The 25,128-nt window shown below is 38.5% G+C and overlaps 1 protein-coding gene across 3 annotated transcripts; it reads right to left on the bottom strand.

Annotated features, from left to right (window-relative positions):
- Positions 1-418: 418 nt before the first annotated feature.
- LOC122085870 (serine/threonine-protein phosphatase BSL3) lies at positions 419-24,373 on the bottom strand. 3 transcript variants are annotated; one of them, XM_042654468.1, is made up of 22 exons: positions 24,239-24,373; positions 23,289-23,919; positions 22,975-23,035; positions 22,772-22,850; positions 22,573-22,652; positions 22,390-22,484; positions 22,175-22,274; positions 19,660-19,729; positions 18,978-19,079; positions 18,812-18,893; positions 16,723-16,902; positions 13,816-14,089; positions 11,742-11,985; positions 11,454-11,624; positions 6,443-6,681; positions 4,064-4,148; positions 3,875-3,973; positions 3,586-3,785; positions 3,409-3,484; positions 1,374-1,509; positions 1,160-1,299; positions 419-1,057 (listed from the first exon to the last, which is right to left on the bottom strand). In XM_042654468.1, exons 2-22 carry the CDS (start codon positions 23,785-23,787, stop codon positions 974-976), a joined length of 3,096 nt encoding a protein of 1,031 aa, XP_042510402.1. In that variant the 5' UTR covers positions 23,788-23,919; positions 24,239-24,373; the 3' UTR covers positions 419-973. The 3 variants fall into 3 exon arrangements, with proteins under 3 accessions (XP_042510402.1, XP_042510403.1, XP_042510401.1); XM_042654469.1 differs by lacking the exon at positions 24,239-24,373 and adding an exon at positions 24,119-24,236; XM_042654467.1 differs by lacking the exon at positions 24,239-24,373 and adding an exon at positions 24,045-24,201.
- Between the last annotated feature and the right edge of the window lie 755 nt (positions 24,374-25,128).

The following is a 25,128-nucleotide window of genomic DNA, read 5'->3' as shown; positions in this document are numbered from 1 at the left end:
TTAAAAAGTATAATTCCCAAATATGAAAAGAGTTTTACGTAGGTAATTACAAAACTTTCCTCTTTTTTTCATTTTTAAAGTAATTTCACTCCCTTCATTAACTTGCAACCAAACTGAGTTGAGAGTCAGATGATAATGGACCAGAGGGGGTAGGGGGGAAAAGGCACAAAACTACCATCCTTTCAGAAGTAGAGATCCAAGGTACAGTTTGAATCATACACATGGATTGGTGCAACCAAGTAAAATTTAAGTCAGAATCAACATTAACAAGTCTGTGTCTCTTCCCACTCTGCAGGAAACAAAGCAAAGCCTCTCCAGGCCTCAATTTCTTCCTCATTTTGTTTCTGAAAACGTTTTTTTGGACAAAAAAGCATAAGTCATTTTATCTTCACACGAATGTTACATTGTACAAACAGCATGAGCAAAATTACACAAGGCATTGAGAATGCACTCAGGCAACAACTCTATGATACATGGACGCCCATATAGGAGATATATGTATTATGTATCTAACCATCATATATCAAGACCCCCCACATGTCCTCTGGGGGAAATAAAAAAAAAGTTACAAACAAAAAGAATAACAAGTAATGAGACAAATACCCAATGCTTACCACTCCAACTGGAAGAAACACGGACTTTAATGTAACTTCTAACTGCCTGCGGCTCAATGTACAAGAGGCTCCAGTGGGATCCGCACGTTTGTTTTGGTACAATTCCATTACAGCAGTGATCAACCACTACCAGCAACCTTGGCTTTAACTCGGCTCCAATTAGAGTTCCACTTTGCCAGTTCCTCCAATGCCGAGGATACTGAGGTTTATGGTGAAGATCTCAATTCAATTGACATGACTGCATGCATTAGAATTCAAGACATCATGCTTCATGTCACACAACCAGCACAACCCCAGCTTGTTGCACTAGCCTCAGGCCACTGAGGCCATTGAAAGAATATCAAAATTTGAAGAAGATTCTAAATCCAGGCAAGAGAACCCCGATCATTTGCAGCTTGAGGACGGCCTCTAGTTGGTGTTGGAGGTCTGTTAGCATTAAGCTCCTGATCTCATAGAAAACAAATGAATCAGATCAATATTCAGCAACGTAGCATATTATAAAGACATCAATTGAGAGCAACAGATTTTAGAGATTATTTTTAAACCTGCATCCATGTGTCTTCAATATGTCGTTCTGGTGATGTTTCTGGTGATGAAATTGCCGGTGGTAAGGGATGAATAAGTTTTGGAACTACCACAAGATCTCTTCCTAAAACTAAGATTGCCCCAGCATTGTTTGCAGTACCTATGATAACAGAATAAAATTATAAAGCTGAAACAGCAGAGTTCTACATGGTACAGAGGGCAATAACAACTTACCACAGTAATTGGTAGCAGAGAAAAGAGTAATCAAATGTCCCTGTGCAAAACGCTCAAAGCCATCCATCACACACTCATGAGCACGTACAATCAACTGAAGGTCATTGTTGTTGCAGAATTCCATCACACGATCAGGCTGCAACAATCAAACTCTTTCAGCGGAAGGGGGGGAAAAAAAACCTCCCAAAAGAATATAAACAAATTAACAAACAGACAAATTCAGGAAAATGCCCTACTCCCAAGAATGGAATGACAGAATACGACTCACTTGGCCAACCCAAATAGCTAAGATAACGCTTCATTAAATTAAGCTGAAGTAAGAAACTGGGGAAGTGCGAGAATAGGGGCTTTTAAATTCTTGTAAATATCAAGTGCTTAAATTCAGTAAATGCAAGATATTGGAGAAGTGCAAGACTAGGACCTTTTCTATTATGTAATATTTCATGTGCAACAAAGAATTATATTTCAAAGGAATTTTATGTCTTTTATCAAAAATAATGGAGCAATCAAGAAGAGAAAACAAAGGAAATGTTGACCACCATCATAATGAAGAGGTTTCCCTAGCACCGGAATCTAAACTTTCATGGCCAAGTTCTGGAGTTAGTTTATGTATAATCATGGTTTTAAGTATCGGTGCATATCGGCTGATACGTATCCGTATCGGTAGGCATCGGCACGATACATACCGATACATATCATGAAAATTTTAAAACCCTTATGTATCGATACGTATCCTACGATACGCACCGATACTCACCGATACACCACCGATACGCACCGATACTCACCGATACGTACCGATACTCTATGAAAAAATCAAAATTGAAGTGAAATGTACGTTTCGGTATGTATCGGTACAATATCGGTATGTATCGACCGATACACACCGATACGTACCGATACGGTCATAAAATGGCCAAAATGGGTAATTTTTTAGAAAAAAACATAATTTTTTGAGGTGTTTTTGTTCCAAAGTTGCTGCCAACCATTTTTCTCTCTAACTAAAGTGAAAATCAAGGTTGGGAACAAGGATTTTACATTTATGGGACAATTACAAACCTTGGATTCTTAGTGCGATACTCTCAATTTACTGTTTATGCATAATACATGTTATATATAACTTTTTTTAACTATTTTTTTATGCAAATGTGTATAAAAAAGTGTTTCCTATCCATTTATGTGCGTATCTTTAGCGTATCTTAGCGTATCTCCGATACGATACGATACCCTCCGATATGTATCTTAATTTTGACCGACCGATACGACGACCGATACCGATACTTTAATCCTTGTGTATAATATTTCTAAATCAACGGAATGAAATAAAATTGTTTCAAACAAGGAACCGATAAATTCAGGATAACTTATAAACAAGGTAAGTACAAAACTAGGCACCAATTTATAATCTAATTTTCAAATGTCAGATCCCAAACTAAATCATTGGTCATGATGACATCAGACATCTTTCTGCAACATAGATCCAAGTGGACATGCATCACTCCCAACTATTCTTCCGTCTTTCTGATCATTCCACTGCCATGGTATCTAAAGACAGCAATGACATCTCTACCATTTTAAGATAGTGAAACTTCAAACTTCCACCAAAGCACGTTGTTTGGGATTTCAGGTCTAAGAGGGTTGGAGAGATTCAGATACTGAAGAGGTCACTGACTAAATCAACTCATCGTTCCTTTGATGAAGCCAATGGGCGTTATTGGTCCCTTACCATGGACGGTTATTTTACTTCAAGGTCATTATTTTTTGCCTCAATTTCTCACCAAGACAATAACTTACTGGGCCCATTCCTTAATACAAGGGAAAGAAACTACTGCACCCCCCCCCCCCCCCCCCCCCCAAGAAGTTGTACTACAAACCAAATCACCTTCAAGTTCTTAATGACAAAAACTTATCTAGTCGCCTTGAAATAAATATTGATGGCCCTAGATCCTTACAGAAGATACTGAAATTAACCAAATATAACCAGAAGAGGGACCCAACTAATTACCAATGAAATAGACAAGATAGATGAACTCACCCCAAAAGTGACCAAACCTGGACCTCTGGCATTTGGCCGTAATCCTTCAACACTATCATTTTCTGTTGGATCAGACCTAAAAACAGGAAATCAATATAAAAATATGATGAAAAGAGCATATGGAAGTACTATTTTTAAAACAATCACCAAAGGCACACAATACTGAAAAATGCCAACCACAACAAATCCATTAGGACAACTGAGCCTGCTTCCATTGTAATCGGGCGTTGAATGTTCTCTATCTGCTCTACATGATTTATGGACCGACCAATACCACCATGCATGCAGATGATTTTCTTTTCAATAAGGGCAGCTAGAGGAAGCCAATTGAATAGCCGGTTTATGCGATGCCATGCCCAAATTCCATCCCGCTCACCCTGTCAGCATGTAGATAAAGCTGTTGCGGCAACAAATTCATAAGAAATAAGCAGCGAATTGAAGATATCGTTTGTGAATTGAATGATACCATACGCTCAATGCACTCAATCCGGAAGCCAAACAGAGCATTGATATCTGCGGCCTCATGGTTCCCACGAATTAAATGTACATTATGCGGATACTCAACCTGGAAAAATGAATCAACTCAGTTTCGCAGAAATTAGATCTAAGTGCAAAAATTACCAGAATGAACTAGAAATCCATTCCCCGGCTGTACCTTCAGGGCAAGCAGAAGAGAAATTGTTTCCAAGCTATGTTGTCCCCGGTCAACATAATCTCCTAGGAAGAGATAGTCGATATAACTGTGAATCAAGTAAAATATAATATTAGGCTAGAAAGATCAAAATACTTCGACTTAAAATGTATCATTATCAGCAATCCCCAAACTTAAGCTGGGGGAGAGAATTATCCAAAACTATTGTTCTGAAAACAATAACAAACACAGAAACTAGCCCCATCCTGAGTAACACTGGGACAGTTTAGTGAAGTTCAAGTCATAAGATCAAATTCCATGCTGACGTTGAGTATGTTGGATTATGTTGAATATTCCAAAAAATTATGATGTCAAAATTGCAACGTTTGAAAAGTTTAAACACTAATCCAATTCAGGATGGAAATGAAAGATTAAAACTGCTCAACAATAAGTGGATTGGTTTGTTTATCAACCAGCAATTAACACTACTTAGGTAAGGCAATGAACTTCGGACTCCACTGAAGTCGGAGCAAACTGTAATTTGAACACCACCTATTTCATTACACATATTATCAAGGAGCTGCAAAGCAAGGATATTTATGAGTTCAAAACCATCTTAAATCAGGCAATTAACAGTATATCATCAACTTTCAGCATCCAATCCCTTTTGGATTCATAAAAATTCTCTGTACAAACCCATAATTTCGTTCTGGGGGGCAGAACACACAGAAACCTGACATTAGCAGGGACTTTGAGGCAAGACACCCCCCCCCCTCTTCAAGGTGGCTCTGTATGTCCCTCCACAAATACGGCATCAGCCGGTTTCCCGATTGAGACCCTTGGTAATCAACATAGGTGAATGAAGATATAACAGTCTAAGTATCTAATGGAAGGTTGGATCACAAATGACCTAACGGCTAACCCCAGGCAGGATCTTAAGCATGATCAATAAATTTCAGATTCAAGGAACAAATCAGAAAATTAAACAGAAAATAGAGAAGAAGAGGATAGAGAAGAGGGGTAGGGAACTATCTCAGTCTAGGGTCCCTCACCCATGGCCTCTCACCACCATTGCATCTCACAGATTGGAAGGTCTCCCACCTCATACTCATGGTCAACAACCAGTATTTTCATTCATTAAATCGTTGGCTGTAGATCAGCCTTTGTTATTTATTTACAATGTCAATCAGTTACATCAAAGGGGCCTTCCTTGAGTAGAAAGGAATCCCCCATAAATTGAGCTTTATCCTAAATAGAAATATCTCAATCCCAATCTAATTGAAAAACTAAAGAGCCCTAGAAAACAAACAACTAAAAGCCTATAAAATAGAAACTAATTAGCTAATAAAATCCCCCATGCAACGAATAAAACTTCCTTCAAAAATAGCACTAATACAATCTGCCAAATAATCTTCTATACTCTTCTCCATATATTGGCCATGGGGCCCACCAAAATCTGAAGAATATCTTCTCTTAAACAGGATGTACGGTGGCTAATCTTTGGCAGAAGTCAATTCTGGAAATATCTCTTCGAATAAGGCTGGTGGATATTGCCAACCACTTCCCAAAAAGAAAGCTAGTCGATCCCTATTATGTAGGAAAATATTGGCTCGACATGTTCGATGATATCCGCTTCGAATCTGGGAACATGCCGGCTCAAAATCTATTCGAATCTGAAGATAATCTTCCACAAAATACATTGGACATCAGTTGTCCTTGACCATAATCAATTTGGATAATTAATCCTCCAATTAAGCTAGCCCATAACAACTTTTTTTGGAGTGAGTTCGATTGCTAATGGGCCAGAATTGAACTAGATTATTAAGCCCCGTATGGACCATATTTGGAACCCGATCGAATGCCCAATCGGAGGCCTTGGACTTCATCAGTATCAGTCATTAGTCAATACTCAATAATCATTTTCTTTTTTTCTCATGGCCTTTAAGTTGTATCCAGGCCTTATAACTCAGGCTTCTAATGCGTCAAATAGTCTTTAAAAGAGATGAACAGGTAGTTTCAGTTTCTGAAACAGAAGAGTTTGTTAATAATGATTCAGTTGTTCAGTTTTTTATAAACAAGGGGCTATAGGTTGCAAAAAGAGGATTTTGGCTTTTGAATTGAATCGAATAAAGCTTCAGTTCTTTCAGCTACTTTTGGTCTTTGCTAATGCTGCAATTCAAATACTTTGTTGCTGTTCTGTTGCTAATGTTGTTGTCAGATTCAAATACAGGCTCTTCTCCTTTCAGTTTTAAAGGAATACCTCCACAAAAGTCCAGACACACGTCCACTTTATCCACCCTATTCTAATTCTTTATACAACATCATTTCTATTTCTCCTTTATTTATAATAAAACCCGATACTTAAAAATATTAAAACTAAAATTCATTAATGAAAATACTCACGCTATGTCTCCTGCAGTTGAAGGAGACCCATACTCATCAAATAGACGCATAAGATCTCCAAACTGTCCATGCAAATCACCAAATATCTTGACAGGAGCCTTAATTTGTAGCACACTAGGTTCATTTGAAAATATCCTTTCTGCACTATCACAAAGATCTGCTATTTCATTGCAATCCAAGAAGAACTGCCTACGGACAGGAGGCTTCCAACCGCGAGGCTTGAGAAGATGTGCAATCACCTGATAATAAAGAAAGACAATGGACGGCAGAGGTGTCAAAATAAAAATAAAGAGAACTAATGTAAGACTTATTTATGGCATAACTTTACAGGGGGAAAAAGAAAATGCAAAATTTCTATATTAAAAATAAATAAATAAAGACTACTTGAGATAAGTTCTTCGCTCCAGGCCTCCGGCCCAGAATACAAATAATCCAGCATGGCTGACTTGAGCACCAAGTAGTTGCCTGACAAACTGAGATGTCGAGCATTCCCGGCCCTTGTTCATGACCAACTAAAGCTAAAGTTCCATTAAAGAGTGTTTTCTACAGGGTAGAACCTCCTCAGGGAATTGTTTTCATGAAGATGATTCTGAGCCACCATCCAAGAAAAAACCATTTCTTCTCTACAATAATTTCAGAAATCAAGAAGTCGGTAACTGGTTGCAGCAGCCAATGTTGCAGCAATACAATTTCAAAGTCTCCTTTTTTTAATGTCGAAGTGAACTCTGATCGTTGCATGATGATTTCTTTTTAAGGGATCCAATGTCTTCTCAGTAATAACTAATAAGGCTCTCCTCTGCTTTGATAATAGCAGCAGTCACATTCCTTTTGCAGAGATTGATGTTAAATGGCGACAGGAAGTTAATTTTGAGGGAAAGACAGAATTTAACTTTTGGAGAAATCAAACATAATAAGGAAAAAATGTGAAATAGGAAAGCCAGGGTAATTTTTCATCTCAGAACATTTTGTTTCATTAGATGAAACAAGGTCCATGAACAAATTAGCAGACGAGCTAGAGAAGGATAAGCTAGAGAGGGAATCCATGTATGACGGAGACTAACCTATCTGTACCTCAGGTTGAGGAGCTTAGTTACTCTATTTGGAATGAAATGTGCGACTCTTTTGTGATCTTCTAACCCACTAATAAATTGCAGTCATTCATCCAAAATAAAGGGGGGGGGGTCCACTGTATTTGTAACTATGAAACAAAATATTTGTGATCTTAGTAGAGTCTACAGCTAAATTTTTGGCAGACATTTAGAGTATAACAATTGTGGAACCATGTGTACATACATATACATATATACCTAGAAACCTAGAAACCTAGAAAAAAACACAAATATGGAAGTTACCACAATAGACTTAGCTAAAAGAAGGATTTACAATTATCTCAATTGTATCTAGCTAATGGCTATTACAAATATATTTAACAAAAACCAAATAAAAGTCCTAATCTATCTAAGAAATCAAATCCTAACAAACCTTCTAATTTCAGATAACATATAAGTTAACTAAGGCCTAAATTGGTATGATATTTATTTCAATTTCATGGAGTGATTTCGATTTCAAAAATTGTTTGGTTTGATTTTTGCACCTTATTTCAGTGAATAGAAATCAAATGGAATAGAAATTCCGAAATAGCTGAGGAGCTTTTTCAATTTTAAAATTGAAACTAATTTCACTCTTGCTCTTTAATGAGCACATGGTTAATTTGATGGGCAAAGCAGTAATTTCATATTAAAAATAAAACAACACCCTTCTTCTTCTCCTAACGGTCACACCACCACCACCACTTCCCTTCCGCCCTAGCCCTCGCCTCCGCCTCACCAACACCACCCTCTCCTAAAGAAATATAGAAAATCTATTCTCAGAAATTGAACTACCAAATGGATTTCTTGTTCGTGAAATATTTCAGTTTGATGCAACCAAAACAATTTCAATTTCTTAACCAAAAATCTACTTGTTGACTATTTCATGAAATCAGTCCGAAATTGAAACATAAAGCATTACAAATCTGGCCTAATAAAACCAAAACAGAAACAAATCCCAATAGAAACCTATCTAATATAACTAATTATAACAGCTGTAAGAGTCCACGTATTGGCAATTGAGTCTTCAATTTGTACTCACTAGCTGTCCCAAGGGCCCACTTGATCAAAAAATATCCTCCCAATAGACTATATCGATACAGCTCAATTCTGGAAAATAACCCCTTCACGATAGGCTGGCCGATAGCTCTCCTTGGGGCAGAAATCAATGGGTTTGAATAAACCCACAATTTGGTCAAGGCAAACGCCAGATCTGCATCAACACTTGTACACCCGGATTTGTTAATGATAAGGGTGTAGGAAACCAATTACCAACAAGCTAAACCCTATTAGTGCCTTAGTGGTGTCTGGATCTCATTCTTGCAACTGAATCAATAGACCGGTTTACTCAGGTCTTAGTTGAGTCTATTAATTATGAAAATTTGTATACTGTCTAACACACCACTCATCCAGGTAGGAATTGTTGGTTTCTTGCCTTATTGAAGCCTTGAATAAGATTTGAATCTCTCAGAATGACCCCAATAAAAAAGTTTACTCCATTGAGCAGTATTGTAATTTTTCCCCAGATTTCTATTTCAAGGTCCTGCAATAGCTAACAAAATTCTGAAGATTTATCGACTTCATTAAATACTCCTCCACATTGGGGGCCTTTTTTTTCATTTTGAAAAGTGGTGTTACAGCATAAATTAATATTGCACAGTAATCCTTTAGAGCACATTGGAAGGCGGGTGTGAATAACATCAACATGTTCTTGCAGTAATCTTTTCAAGCATATTGATGATGTAAACTCCAGACTCCTCAAGAACTGTCCTCACACTCTTCAGGATATTAATGGCAATATTACCATCAGGGTAGCCAAGCAGGATAGAACCATCAGTTCTTTCACCGGACAGCTTTGAGAAAGTGTGGCTAGAAATTCATCCACTTCTGCCAAATTAGTCCACTATCCATAGATATTCTGCACTCCAGCCCCATCCAGATCCAGAGTTTATACCAAACTCAAGTTGGATGATTTTTCATTCTTGCAGGATATTAGGGCTTTCAATCCTACAGAGATAGTTTGGCTGACATCAACCTTGAGTACCGACGGAGTGACAGTTATGCAGACTCCAACTGCATTAAGACTCTTCCTGAAGATCCCAAACTATGCTATGTTCTTGGCCACTGTTGATGATAGAAGGCAAATCTATAAATGTATTCAGTTGGTCCCACAATAAGGATAATGAGACCCAAATCTTAGCTACTAGGCTGAACTTCCATCACACTGGATGCCAAGGTGATGCAGAATCATCACCGAAATGCGCTTGTTTGATTAGGAATAGTCTAGGGTTGGGTTGTATACATGTTGGGCCTTTGGTCCATGGTGTTTCAGACTTTCAGTGTAATAGGCCACTTATATGGGCCTAAAGTATGGGCAATAAGGTTGCATACAAGATTAGCTAATTAGTTTCTTATACTTAGTTTATTTTCAAGTTGTTTCGTGTTAGTTCATTAAGCCTGTTCTGTGTTGATTCAATTTAAGTAGTCTTTAATTAGTTATTTCATTGGCATGAGTCCGCATCAATCTTAAGTCATAAGCATGTTAGGACTTAAAGTTTGACTATGTTTTGAGTTAGTTTCCTTCTTTATTTCAGCTTTCTAGTCAGTATAAGTTACTTTATTAACTAAAAAACTGAATTATGCGTTTCCTTTTTAGTGTTTAACTCTATTTTTGAATCTTTTATATAAGTTTGTAAATGGCCTAGCATTGTACACATTTGATAAACAAAGTTGCGGATTTCCCTTGAGTTTTATCAAGGAACCCCTCGTGTGTGATCAAGGTTTAGGTTGGTGTTTGATCCAATTGAACCACCTTGCGGTGTGAAGCCCAGGTGTTAAATATCTGTTTGTACTTGCTCTTCCATCATTCTTCCATCTTATTTCCTTCCATTAAACAAGTAAGGACTGTTCTACTTTTACTGAAATCTCTGCCATTAAAGTGCTGGTTGATAACTTCAAATTACTCACCGTTAATTGTTGTTTGAAGGTGAATTACTTGTTTAGAGTTCTGAATTCAGTATCTGATAATCAATAGTATCTTCTGTCAATGCTGATTTCAATTTCAGAATCCAACAGCTATTTGCAGTAAACCTACGGTTACTAGTATTGCTTGATGTTGATAGTATCATGGTATTGATTTTAAATATGTTCTCATATTCCTGTAATTGATTTTTTTTTTTTTTTTCTCTATCCAAATCTGTAATCAATTTCAGATTCTGATCTTGAATTGGTGAAGTCCTATTTCAACTAGGATTCCTACGGTACACTTTTTTTGTCTGCATAAATTCTGATTTGGGCAATCCAACCGTTGAAATCATTCCATAGATTTATCAAGTGTTCATCTACCCAATTCATGAACTCAATTCCAGTTGGTACAATTCTGACCTACTGATCTGGAATTATATAAGATTTCATATTCTGCCCTTGCATCTTCAGATTTGATTCCTTTTTAATTTCTGGGAATTGCCTATTCTGTTAGGTTATCAATTCTGCAACTTAAATCTTAATTCAGTGATTTGTTTGGGTATATGTTTCTGCTGTTTAACCTTTGAACAGAATTGTGAAATTACTGTTATACCTTTTTCCTAGTGTCACTAGGATTGGCTCATATTTTCTGATCTGTCCATTGCATCGGTCTCTGATTTTCAGCAAGTATTCTACCCGATGTTTACTAAACTCGAATTGATTATTAACCCCATCTATCCATCTGATTTGCTGTTATTAATCATTCTCCTAATCTGGAATTTTATTCTCTGAGAATAGATTCTGTTTTGGTACTGTTTTGATTACTCAATCACAGTACTACATCACAAGGCCAACATTCTCTGTTATGTGGAGAGGGCAAGGGGCACAAGACACAGGAGGAGGGAAACCATCTGCCTCTATAAATGCATATCATGAGAATGACCCAGAATAAACGATACCTTCTTAGGCACACTATTGATAGACATTTGCCTATCTAATAGTTTCCTAGCTGCAGTTGCATTTTCTGGAGTGCCATAGCTAACCCGTCTGCCTTCATTTTCAAATTGATCTATTGAAAGCTGCCTGACCATACCACCTAAAGCACCTCCCGTCTCTGCAGCAACCACCACCTGCAGATATATGATAAAAGACAAGGTGGAAGACAAAGTCACACACAACATTAGGATTCTAATGCCACTCAAAACAATTGGTCATAATATCTAATGGAATAGAGTAACAATACAGACAGCTCTGTGATGCAGCCGAACTCCAGCCGGAGGCACATTATTTGACAAATTAGACTCGGGCATTTTAATGAGGGTAGAGATCTCTTTCCCACTTGGGGTAGCCTCTGCTCCTCGGTCCCTGTCTGACATTTGCTCAACTTCTCCATTAACTTGTCGGGCTTTGGCAGCAGCTAGGGTAGCACTAATAGCTTCAGCTTCAGCCGCTGAGGCTTCAACCAAATACTCCACACCTTTTGTCAGTCTCCTGCAGAATATTTAGTATTTACGTTAGCAACTTAATGTAGTCCACAATTGGAACTCCAAAGCTGGTTCACAACTGATCCAACTTTCCAGCCAATTAATTCCTATTGTATCCCTAATCTAGCACCCCATTTTTAAGCTGTCGACCAGGCTACTTGGTAGGAGATAATTTTCCAGATTCTTATCAGATCTGGTGGGGCCCAGCTAGGAGTTTTTCTTGGCATAATTACTTCCTTGCAACAAAAGTTTCTTTGGAAGATCTTACTTCCTCACGGTAGAGGTTCTTCAGAAGATCTGGTAGGTCCAATAAGACCAGCTTTGCTAGAGGGAACTGCCGAGATATATTAGTTTCTATTTTAATTAGTTCCTATTAGTTGGGATTTTTTTTTTCCTTTCTTTCCTTTGTAATCAATCACTTGGCCTCCAAGAAGTCCATAGTCTCCAAGAAGTCCATGCATGGACTAGTTTCCAAATTTTGTATTTTTGAATTGCTTATTAATACAAGATGAAGGGGAGACAAGACCCTCAATTGATTTGAGAAAATAAAAGAACTTGGTATATTGATCATAAGAACTGTGAGAGGCAGTCAAGTGGGAGAGATTTCTGAGACGTGAGAGGTGAGAGGCCTTATGAGTGGGTGAGAGAGACTCTTCCTTCCCTTTTTCAATCCCCATTTCCTCTTTCATTCTATTTTATTTTTCTTCCTCTCCTGTATTTTCTGCAATCACCGGAAGGGTGAAGTTGCTCGAGTTATGTTTGGTGGATAAATCGCTGTCCAGTCGATTGGAGGACCCAATCTTATTGGCTGATTCTTGCGGCTGCAAATAAGGGAAGCTTTTTTGCTGTAATATCCATCCAAAGTCCAAGTTGTCAGTCAGCTTTCCCATCGATTGTAATCTTACCACTAACCCCAAAGCTTTAGAATCACCCACTCAGTCGGCAAACCCATCTATCCGCCTTTCCTTATTCCAGCAATGTCAATAGACGGGGAGAAATCCACTCTGTAATCCATGCCAATCCGGGAGGGGGAAATGGAAAACTATAAAGGCAACTTTTGTCTTCCATTTTTCAGGATTCGGCAGGCCCTTCACTCAATGATATAGGCTCTTGCACTACCCTACCTACAGCACAAGAAAAGGCACCAACTGGAAAGAGTCCCTTTCGGGGTCATATCGCTGGCCTGTATTGAGGGAAGAGTTCAAGGGAAACAAACTTCTCAATTTTCATGGACTGGTCAACAGATCTGTTTTAGGTCAAGCAGCTCTATCGAGATAAGTGTTCACCTTGTTCTTTATCTCCTTTCTTGGACAGGGTCAACCAATAAGTTTAAGTCAGACTAAGACAAGGCCTGTCTGAATTGATTTATCTATCCCTAAGATGCTCTGTTTTAAGGCCTTTTTTTAGTTGACCCAAGAGCTTTTTTTTTCTTTTTAAGGGGTGGAGGGGGAATTTCACCATCAAAATAGGAATATAGTTTGGGGCCATAAGGTACTGTGAAAGGCTGATCTTCAACCACGGAATTGAGCAGATCAGAGGTCTGATTTGGTAGTATACAGAATCACCTGATTCTGAAAATTGACTTGTCAGATTCTGCATTTTTTATCATTGTATCAAAATATTGAACTTTGAACTAGCAAAAATTGAAAAAACTAAAATTACGAACATAAATCCAGCCATTAAATCTTCATAATATTTTGAGGCTTTATTGTGATCCTACTAGGGTTTAGGGGTGTTCCATACCTAGCCTCACATCACAACTGTCTACAAATTAAGGAAAGTTGACCAACATTCAGCAATAGTATCCGGTGACATTAAATATATTTTGATAGCTCACCTAGGTCCCTGCAGCATTGCATTTTCGGTGCTTATATCTGTATACATATCCCCATTCATAGGAGGAGCAACAGGATTTCCCAACACAACTGCACCATCAGGAACTGCTTCAGGCATTGTTTGCCTCGCTCTTTCATCAGCAAATCCATATCTCCCAGGCAGCCTCCCTGCTTGTATGTTTGCAGCAGCAGCAGCTGCAGCAGCATGTGAAGCTGCACTAGTCGTTTCAGCAGCAGCAAGGTCTTCAGCAACAAGCAGATCATCTAGCAAAACTCCTATATAGCACAAACATAAATTGTGGTAAATATGGTATACGAGAATCAAACTGGTGGATTAGCTAGTGTGCCAAAGAAAAAGACGCAAGGAATTGCATAAAATCCCAATACAAGAAAAAAAAAATCCTCTAATTATGTAATGTGAATTGTCCAATATAAAATCAGGCTTTTGCCTACAAACAAATACAAGCCTTGATTTCATGATAAAAAACTAGTATAAACAAAAATATAAGGGGAACTCAACAAGATTTAATAAATGCAACTAAAAAAGGCAGCATAATACAGGAGCTATGAAATGCCAGAAATCATTAAGTCCAGTGTAATAAGTAATGAAGTCTTAATTTAACCTTATACCTTTTAACTTAACTTTATAGATAATAACGAATTTCCGTATGTTAAATGCTCAGCAAACAAAAGGCATTCAAGTTGACCACTAGTCAACCTGATCCAAAATGATGATTAGTCGGTGCTATGAATACACTAGTATCAGATCTATAATTCTGGAATCAATTTGGATTGGATCATTGGAATAGATGGACCTTATTCAAACTCAGATGCATGTCCAGGTTCATGTCCCAGCTTGGGGAAGCATGTCTCATGTAAAAACTAAATACATGTAGAATCAAGCATAAATATGCAGATCCATTTCAAATCTAATGCATAGTTTAAGATCCATTTGACTTGCAATCTCACATTAATTGGAGTATATGAATTTGTGTCAGCCAGCAAGTCTGGGTCCAGCACATTTTATGCATAGCCTCATGATATGTCACAAGCAGAAACCAAAATTATCTGCAACTCTTCTTCCCATTCATAGACTTAAGTCTTGGTTGATATTCCATACCAATGGATCAGCCTCCCATCCAAATTGGAAGAACTACAACCCTTTACCAAAATTCTAACAAATACCATGAGAAGAATGACAGAGTAGTGCTTGTCAAAACGAATTTAATAAAATAACAAGAGTCATGGATTTCCTAGGGTAAAAGAACAAAATAGGTAACATAATCCAATCAAAGACAAAATTCACTGCCTCTGTAACACTACAAAACATACTGTAGATGCACCAGATGCCCATTGCCACTTGCCAGTGTATATCAAACAAATTAAAACAATCTAAATACAAGGTTATAAGTATCAATACTTATCAAATTTTGGCCTGCCAATATTATACATAACTGCAATAGGAAGACATATGTATCAAAGTGCATCATCCTGTATTGGGCTGTGTTGATCGATATAGGGTGATACACCACCACTGTATCGAGACACTGCCGTACTCTGTTTCTGACACTAGTTTGGGCCAGGAAGAATTTCTCACATATCAGCATATTCTCCTTGGATCAGCCTGAGACTTTGTGGGATAGATCTTAAACCTAGGGCAACTGAGTCTGTAGAATTTAAAGAGGAAAGACTGACAGCCAGGAGATGTGAATTGAGTTTCAAACCTGAGTTTGCTATTACTGCCAGGTTCTGTGAGTTTGTATAAATTTATTGGTTTCTGTGTTGGATTTCTATCTACTGATCCCAAGAGAACTAAGAGTAGGAAAGCTGTTCCCAAATTTTGAAGTTAATCGGTTTAGAATGAGCTGGACTGAATCGAAGGAGGTAGGGTTGGGTTCTGGTTACAGTTCTACAATGGTTGTTTTGGTTGCAGAATTTATATTAAAATCCTTATTTAAAAGCCAACCTACTCAAGCTTCTCTACAAATCCTTACCTTTAAAGGCCCTTCTCTTTAAGAATCTTAATTTAATCACCCTAGATTCTAATCATAATTTTCTTAAAGGATCAAGAACTTCAACGTAATAACAAAATTTCCACTGGTTCAAATATCTGTTAAATAGCGTCTTTTTTACCTCCAATTGGAATTTATATTGTATGGAATTTTTAAAATTTTGTCTAATTTGCAGAAAATTAAAACACATAAAAGAGGGAAAATGTTGGGATCCGTTGAAATTTTTATACTTTGTTATTCTTGCATGGAAATTCCATAAATATTTGAAAATTCTTGAGTTTCTCTATTTTTCCTTCAAGTTTGGGAAATTTACAAAATAAATAAATGGGGTATTTGGGTTTTGTTTTATCTTCAAATGATCAGAAATTTAATAACAACAAAAAATAGTTCAATAAACACGTTTTATTGTTCACATGTTAAGTAAGCTTGTGATTCCATTGCAAACGAAATTCCAATCCTCTTTGACTTATAGCAACATGTTTTTGTGGTTATCTATCATTCCTTATTACTTATTTTTATGGCATATTCTGCTCGAAACATTAGTTTTGCATGTATCTATGTGCATCTTAAGTCATTCTAATATCTCTTAGCATCTCTCCAATACATCTCTTCACCTTTCCAATAAATTACCCGATATCCATATGTTAAAACCAACCAAAATTTGAATGTCCTATGTAACTCTTGACCAACTCCCCCCCCCCTATCCCCTCCTTTTAAAAGCATGCTACAATAGTATAGTACTGATATAAACACTATGAAATTTGTGGTTATGTTTGGCTATTGTAACAATAAGTAACGAATCAACTTAGCAACTAATTGGCAGCCCAATGACTGAACATCAAATAGAGCATGCATGTGGACTAATGGTAATGATATTGATAAAGTTCTACATCTTACCACCACGTAGACCACCATAAATAAAGATCAAGTCACCAACAGCAGCTGCTGCATGCCTACAACGCCTCGTCAATTCAACTTCAGCATCTCCACCAGCTGCATCAGCACTATATCTGCCTGTCCTGGGAATTGTAACAACACCCTTTGTATCACACCAAACTCCCGCTGCAGTATCCAAAACTAAACAGAGAAAAACATAGTATCAGTCAAAATCCATCAATTCAAATAAAACATTAATCTTTTCTTCCCTTGTACCTTCTATTGAACAATAAACAAATACTAAAAATTTGGGGGGGAGGGGAATATCGTAAAAAATAATGTGATTTTTACTAGGGTTAACTTTTCAATTGTTCATTCAATCTTTTCCAAAAAACAGCAACAAACTCAACCTTATCCCAAATTAATCGGCTAAATGGATCCATGCAAAAATAATATAGGAGAAATGAAAGTAGAGTTAAAGCAAAGAAACCCAGCAGCAGTTAGTCAGGAAAATCTCAGCTAAATGTGGTCAGCTACAAGGATCTTGCCCACCAATCGGCTCTATCTGAGGCCATCCTTGGGACAAGACCTAGACAAAGCATGTCATTCCTTAATTCTCACCATTTCTCCTATGGTCATTTTAGGCCTACCCCTAGCTCTTTCAGCACCTTCAATCGGAATCAGATCACCTCTTCATACTGGAGCGTCCGCAGGATCCGTTGGACATGGCCATACCACCTCAAACGACTTTCTCAAAACTTTTCACTGATCAAGACAACTCCCAATGTGTGTGTGTGTGTGTGTGTGTGTGTGTGTGTGTGAGAGAGAGAGAGAGAGAGAGATGGGTGCTCAATGACGATCAGGTTCAAATGCTTTTCTGGTTTTTTTCTTCTAATCGGAGATGGGGTCCCACAGAAGCATCTAGTAGATGGAGAACTAGAACCTGAAGGCAAGAAATGGATTATCGCTGGAATTTCATTTACGAGCCCCATTGAGAAGGATAATGGTGATAACGATGTAGATGGGTGCTCAACAATGCCGACCTCCGAAGAACCAAGGATACTAGAGAATTTGTCATGCCCACCTGCTCCAAGAAAGCGCAGGCCTACTACAAAGTACCATGTCGGCAGTGTTTGGGAGTTCTTTACTCCCCCAGACCTAAATATGTCTTCATCACATGTCGAGAGGGCAAATTGAGTTGGGGCTTCCAAGGCTCTGCCCCTTGTTTGTCTGTTCTTTCTGTTTTTCATTCTCCTTTTTTATCTCTTTCCTTTGAGTTGATGCACAAAATTACAATTTATATGGAATGAATCTTAGTTTGGTTAATAATTTTGTTTCTGATTCTATAGACATTCTTCTTCGTCATCTTCTCTTATTAATATTTTGTGCACTAAGCACTGTGAAACGTATGTATAAGGACACCTCATCTCTGCTGGAAAAAGATTACAAAATGTTCAATTCCCTTTTCTTTTCTTTTTTCTAAGCTTGCAGCCCCGGCGCAAGCTGTGCCTGCAGAGGCCATGCGTGCATTCTTCTTCTTCTTCCCCTGGCTTTCAGCCCAGGCTCAGGCTAACAGGATTTTCAGCAATGTTTTTTGCTGTCAACCCAAAATTCCACCCCTGGTAAAAAAATGAAATGTACCACCCCGTCAAACGAATGGGCCCTCGAACAAACCAATGTTCAAAACTCGTATTTCGGTCTTGTTTCGGTCAGACTGAAATTAGAGAAACTTCAACCAAAACAATGCATTTTTTCCCCATGAGTTTCACTTGGCCGTTTCGGGGGGCAAACGGCTGAAATGACCGAAATTTCAATGAAACAGTGCATTTTGTGACCAAAACTATGCCATTTTTGGTTTTGTCTCGTGTTTCGTCTCGGGCATGTCGAAACTAGCAAAAATTTTCCGAGATTTAAGCAAAATTTTGGACTAAGGAACAAACAAGTCACCTAAAAAAACTCACATACTTTTTTCCATCCCATGATAATGCTGTAAAATGTATCCAGTATAATATATGTTTTTGTGTCTTAAGTCTTGACATATAAGATCAAAAGCTTCTCCATTGTACACATCAGACAAATAGGTCTCAAATCAGCAAAGTTAGAGTGGTACCTGCCACACTTGAGGAATCTTCCACCATACGGCCACCACCAAGGGCCCCTCCAGATACATGAAGCCGTGCATTAACAAAAACCTATAAAGGATAAGATACACATAGAATTATATCTAGACAGGAAAGCTTATCATGAAATGTTTGGAAGAAAGACTTGATACTCACTGCTGCATGTTGATATCTAGGAGATGGAGAGACACCAGGAGCAATTGCCCATTCCCAACGACCATCCCGATGTTTGGCTAGACCATATGCACTAGCAAGTGGCTACAAGAGCATGTCACATGATTCTTATTCGCTAAAAAGAAATATGCTCAAAAACCAGACAAGAAGCAGAAACCTTGATTAGAAAAACAATAATCAGAAGAAGGAAAATTAACTGATTCAGTAGTCAGTACTGTTCCTGGCCCAAAAATATTGGCCCAGTATTAAGGATTAACGTCAAAACACAAGTAGTCATTGTGTACATGTCCTGACGTTAGAATTGAACAAACCAAATGTTTGTAAGTAGTAACATGCTCCCTCGTGGCTGGAACTGGGGCATATAGAAGACAGAATGTTGGCTTTTTTATTTATACCAGGAAAAGAAATGAAGATCTGACAGATGCTTCATAAGATCTAATGACCACCAGCAAGAAATACACTGATTTGATGTTTTGTCAACTAACGTAATGCATTTGGGTCCAGGTGTTGTCACATGTATCAAATATGCCAATTTTGGTGAAGTAACAAATCAGAACTAAAAATTAAAAAAATCTTATCAAGCTAATGAACTTTAAGGTAACAAAATGCCTTAGGGTGGTGATCTATAAATAAAACATTGTTCAAGTAGCTCATGTCAGCTCACCACACTGTTTGCATCTCTTCCCCCACAAAGCAGAAGAAGACCATCGGAGCGCGCACTAGCTGTGGCATACCTACTCAAGCATACAGTGGGGAAATCAACCCAAATTCAAGCAGAATAACCTTTCAAAGAATCTTAGCATAGTGAAAACACTAGGTCAATGGAGATCGGCAATATATACAAGCTAGCTAAATTAATACAACTTAAGAAAGCGGGCATCCAATAAAACCACTCTCATGGAATCTAGAGCCAATTCTATGTTCAATTCATTCTTCAATTTCTTTTTGGACAAGTTCAAAGCACACTTCACAAAATGTAAGCAACCAGTATTTGTGGAGGTTGTGTAATGCAACAAAGTGGGGTCTTTTTTTCTTTTTTTTTTGGGTGGGGGGGATGGGATAGAGGCCTTTTGCATCACCATAGTTGGCACAAACTAAAAATAATTCAGTTCCCCATATATAAGCCAAAATTAACCAAAGAACCAATCCATTCCGTCAATAAAGTTAGAATAAATCCTGTCAACATCTTTAGGTAGAAATGACAAAGTAGAATGCTTGCATCAAAAAAATGAACAATTTGTATGAGAACATCCAGCAGTGACAATTACAAAGCATTGCACTAGTATCAGAAACCATTAATCAGACACATGCTTCAACAAGATGACATTGAGCTGTCCCACAAATAACTCAAAAATAATAAGCTAATAGCCCCCTATAAACCATTAGGCACTAAAAATTAAATATATTGTGTATATATATATATGGGTCCAGCCTAATTGCCTGGTTTGCTGCTGGCCTTACAGTTCTTGTTCAGAAGAACTGCATCAAGAACTGCATCAGTATGCCCGATAAGTTGAACAAAGAGGAAGCTCTTTTAAAGGTCCAGATTATATCAGGACTCACACCCTGAATCATATTCAGCTCAATGAAAGCCCTTCTGGATGCTAAATCACAAAGAACACCAAACACCATACCGAGATGATTTTGTTGAAGCTAAGAATAAAGCCTCTGATGGAGCTTTTCTAAGCGAAGGCGAGCTGGTAGTGCTGTACATCCACCCAACCTGCCCTGTCTCTCTTCTCCATCATCTTCTTCCTTGTCATCTGCCCCCTCCTCCATCACTGGACTATTCTTTCTCCCAAACCATCCCACCCAACCAAACAAGGGGTGAGATGCTACAGTAACTTATCCCCCAACTTTACTATTCTGTTGTTCACCCAACAAGCACGTGGGTCCCATGCGTCAGACTCTCCCACCCCATAAATTCCTCTAAACAAACGGGGCCTAACTGACTCATAAAAGGAATCCTAATCACTGTCTTACTAAAAAAGTTAATAGACTGAAAACAGAACTCTATCTAATTATTTCTATCTAGCTAATAAGTATCCTTATCTAACTCAAAACTCTTTTAACTTCGCAAATTGAGGCACTTACTACTACTATTCCCGCATCCAAACATAAAACTCCATATATGGGCTTATAAATTAGTCTCATTATAACAAGTAACCCAAGGCCCATAGAACCTATCCATGCCCAAAATCTGGACTTCCTAAGCCTAATCAAGCAGTCTTGACTGCATCACTTTTCTTCTTTGTTCTTTTTTACCAGCAACATCTTTATCAAAGAAACAACAAAAATATAAACTCTTTTAACTTCGCAAATTGAGGCACTTACTACTACTATTCCCGCATCCAAACATAAAACTCCATATATGGGCTTATAAATTAGTCTCATTATAACAAGTAACCCAAGGCCCATAGAACCTATCCATGCCCAAAATCTGGACTTCCTAAGCCTAATCAAGCAGTCTTGACTGCATCACTTTTCTTCTTTGTTCTTTTTTACCAGCAACATCTTTATCAAAGAAACAACAAAAATATAAACTAACTAAATAAATGTACATGTCAATTATCATTGCTTTGCCATGTACAAATGCAGAACCAGTGAATTGAACAAGACCCAGGTTAAAGTCTAAAACAGGAAACATAGGGCCGAAATATTATGCATAACCAAATATAGGAGCTGCAAGGCATGAATTTCATGTAAAGTTTAAGAGAAGGGACATAGAACCCATTTGGGTGCGCCTATTTTATTATATGTTTTTCAACCCTAAATTCCATCAGTCAATATTTGGAGGTGACAATTCAAGGAGATCCTCCTCATGGTCCTACAAATATGCCCAAAATTTAACACAAGGGATGAAACTAAAACATCAACTTTTTAAATCACTCCCTCTCCCCTATCCTAAGAAAAACTGAAAAAAGGGGAATGTTAAACCTATAAGATGAGAACTTAAGAATCGTGTTAAACCTCTAAGATAAAAACTTCCAAGTCATGTTAAACCTCTAATATGAAAATTTTCAAATCACAATCCTACAACAAAACCATATGAATTTGTTTTCACACACAACATATCAGTGCCAAACATACAAATGAAATAGTACATAAAAACAATGTTGAAAGAATGAACCATGATGGGTTTATGTATCAGGATGGATCGTAGAAGAACAAGAACTCACATGCATGGAGGTGGACCTTCACCTTCTGGCTCCAATTTCCGCCACTCATAAGGCTTGGCAGCTGTGTCCAGGGCCCAAACATCGGCTAAAGGCCTCTTTCCTGGGAAACATAGACCGGAATTTTATATCTTCATATAGAACTAAGACCTCCAGATGCAACCAATTCACTGAAAACAAGATGCAAAAAGCCCATGCGGAGAGAAAATTTGAAGTACCATCATTTCCACCAATTGCCAGGAGGAACCTTTGCCCGACAAGAGCCATTACATGTCCATAACGTGGGCCTGGGCCAGGACCTTGGACAACCACCCTACAGAAAGAGATGTTCTATCTTTGAACAAATAAAGCCAATAAACTAAAAGAAAAAAGCAATCAGCATTGCATGGCGGAAACCCAACCTGTGCCATCGAGGTCGTTGCGGTGTGAGGTCCAGAACATGGAGATCCTCTGCAGACAGACCAGCTGGACCTATTCCCCCCTGAGCCAAACCAGAGTAAAACAATACCGAGTTGATGAGAAATTATGAAAACAAATGAAACAACTGACCCGCAACTGATTAAAGACAGACAAATTAATGCATAATAAGTCTACGCATACCTGAATAACCACCATAGTGCCCACCGCAGTCGCCACATGGGCTGCCCTTGGTGACGGTTGATCTCCAAGAGGAGTAAGCCTGGAAATAAGGAACAGAACAGCATCTCAAATTAAAAGGAAATCATGAAAAGAATGTTACAAAACCATGGACTTAAGCATGCTCACTACCAGCTAAGATAAATAAACTTTGCTACTGAACTTACCGGGACCATTTATTTGACAAAACATCATAACAGTGCACATCAGCAGTGGCACCAGCTAGACCTGCAATTCAAAAATGATAATGGTCAAAAAGGGCTGAAGCTCAGATAAATCTCCAATATGAAATACGATAGAATTATACTAGCTTAAGAGTGAAATAAGTTCTCCAACCAATTTGCATTTGGCATGTTTCGTATCAAAATTACTCAGTTGTGGTTGTACTAGGGTTCTTTATCATCAAGGGGAGAATCCATAATAATCAAAAATTAATAACAGAAAGCAATCAAGTAATAAAATGCCGGGTAAAAAGACATACGGATGCCAGCACTCCCCGCAGATGGAGGAGGTCCAGACGCGGCAGGGTTGCCTTCAAGAGCAGTGGCACCACCAAACAAAATCAGGCGAGGCCCGATGTATCCAGGCATTCTTTCCTCTCCAACTGCTGCAACAGCGGTCAACGTATGACCACACCTAGACCCTGGCCCATCCTCTTTCTTCTCGATTACGGCATTAACGACCGAATAATTCGGAGCAGGCCTCGGCCCTGCTACCGCTATCGAAGCTTGCTGCACCTGATTTTGTTGCACCTGCGGCTGAGGCGGCTCCTGTTGTTGCTGTACCTGAAGCGGTTGTGGTTGTGGTTGTGGTTGTGGTTGTGGTTGCGATTGCGGGGGCACCGTAACGGCCGATTGCTCTGCCCCACCAAGCTGCTCTCCGTTCCTGTCCAAAGACGAGATCGCTCCTCCCACCGAAGGTACATGGTTCTGAACAGGATTCTGATCGTTCTCTGGCACCATTGAAGAATCAACATCCATTGCTTCTAACCTTCGATGTTCTTCTCGGCTTCAAGATCGGAGTTAATCGTTCTACCGGATTAACATTCCTCCACGGCAAAATTATTCGAAGAAGAAAGGGCAACCAAACGCTTCCTCGGATCGCCGATTCGACTAGAACAGAATGATACAGAGATAATTAATAATTGAGACACTAAAAAAGAGCGATTAAGATCAAAAAGATAAAACTTAGGTTTTCTTCCTTTTCTCTTTCCTCTCTCTCTCTCTCTCTCACTCACTCTCTTTCCTCTTTCTTTTCCTCAAAGGGATCGAGACAAAATAACGAAGAGAGGGAAAAAAATCTCAAAAGAACCTCCTCGGCCAACGGCAGCATACGAGTGCTCGTCTCTCTCTCTCTCTCTATCGCCTTTTTTTTTTCTTAACTCTCTCATGCGTTCTTTGGCTTAGTCTCTCTTTCCCTCTCTTACCGTACCTCGGCCGGTGGTGATACGTACGTCACAAGACTCAGGTGAATGCGAGGAACGCCGTCAGAACCCAGATGGGAAAAATGTGAACTTGAGTAACCGGCTAAACCGAGACTGGGTTCTATTTGTAACGTTCGTCGCCAGAACCCAAATGCGAAAAATGTGAACTTGAGTAACCGGCTAAACCGAGGTTGGGTTTCTTTTGATAACGGTGATTACCGGTTCCCCAAGTGTACCACCGGGTATGAATGAAACCAAGGAGGAAATCCAAAGGCCTCCGAGTTATGATTATTTATTATAATTTATGATTACTCTAAATACCCAGTGATATTGACAAATCACACACTTCCACGTAATCACACACACTTTCGTAACAATCTATTGGAGGAATACATCAAAACGTACAGACACATGGCGATCTCATGTAAGATGGGTCCACTGCCAGCCCCAAAGGTTTCACAACCTAATGGTCAGGATCACGCATGGTAGGACCAAAAACCCAAATTATGGTGGGTCTTGCCATTTATAAATTAAGTGGGGTTTTTTTTCTCTCTCTCTCTCTTTTAATGTGGAGATTTTTTTTTTTCATTTTTTTGGCTGCAAAATAGTCCCTTACACCAATGGACTAATGATGTAATTCGAAAGATCCATGTTTCTACCCAACAAACAAACAAAAACATATATATATATATATATATATATTGAAAGATACATGCTGAGGCTCCTCGTGGATTGATCCTGGCCGTCCGTTTGGCTGACCATTTTGACATATAAACATGAAAACAAGAAATTTTAAAATAAGGACTTGAGAGATGGGAGTGTTTTGAGCAAGAGTGACTGTCTGATGCCCTAAACTGTAAGCATTTCCGAAATATATGTAACATGAAGAGAGAGAGGG

The sequence above is a fragment of the Macadamia integrifolia genome, chromosome 8 (assembly GCF_013358625.1).
Source record: "Macadamia integrifolia cultivar HAES 741 chromosome 8, SCU_Mint_v3, whole genome shotgun sequence".
Taxonomy (NCBI): domain Eukaryota; kingdom Viridiplantae; phylum Streptophyta; class Magnoliopsida; order Proteales; family Proteaceae; genus Macadamia; species Macadamia integrifolia.
This window is presented reverse-complemented; position numbering and strand designations above follow the sequence as displayed.

Excerpts from the sequence above, each read along its gene's own strand:
- LOC122085870 (XM_042654468.1), bottom strand. The coding sequence starts at position 23,787 with ATGGATGTTGATTCTTCAATGGTGCCAGAGAACGATCAGAATCCTGTT. Across the intron at positions 22,275-22,389 it reads GGCAATTGGTGGAAATGATG|GAAAGAGGCCTTTAGCCGAT; the intron begins GTACTTCAAATT and ends TATGTTTCCCAG. Across the intron at positions 19,080-19,659 it reads GAAGAGATGCAAACAGTGTG|CCACTTGCTAGTGCATATGG; the intron begins GTGAGCTGACAT and ends ATGCTCTTGTAG.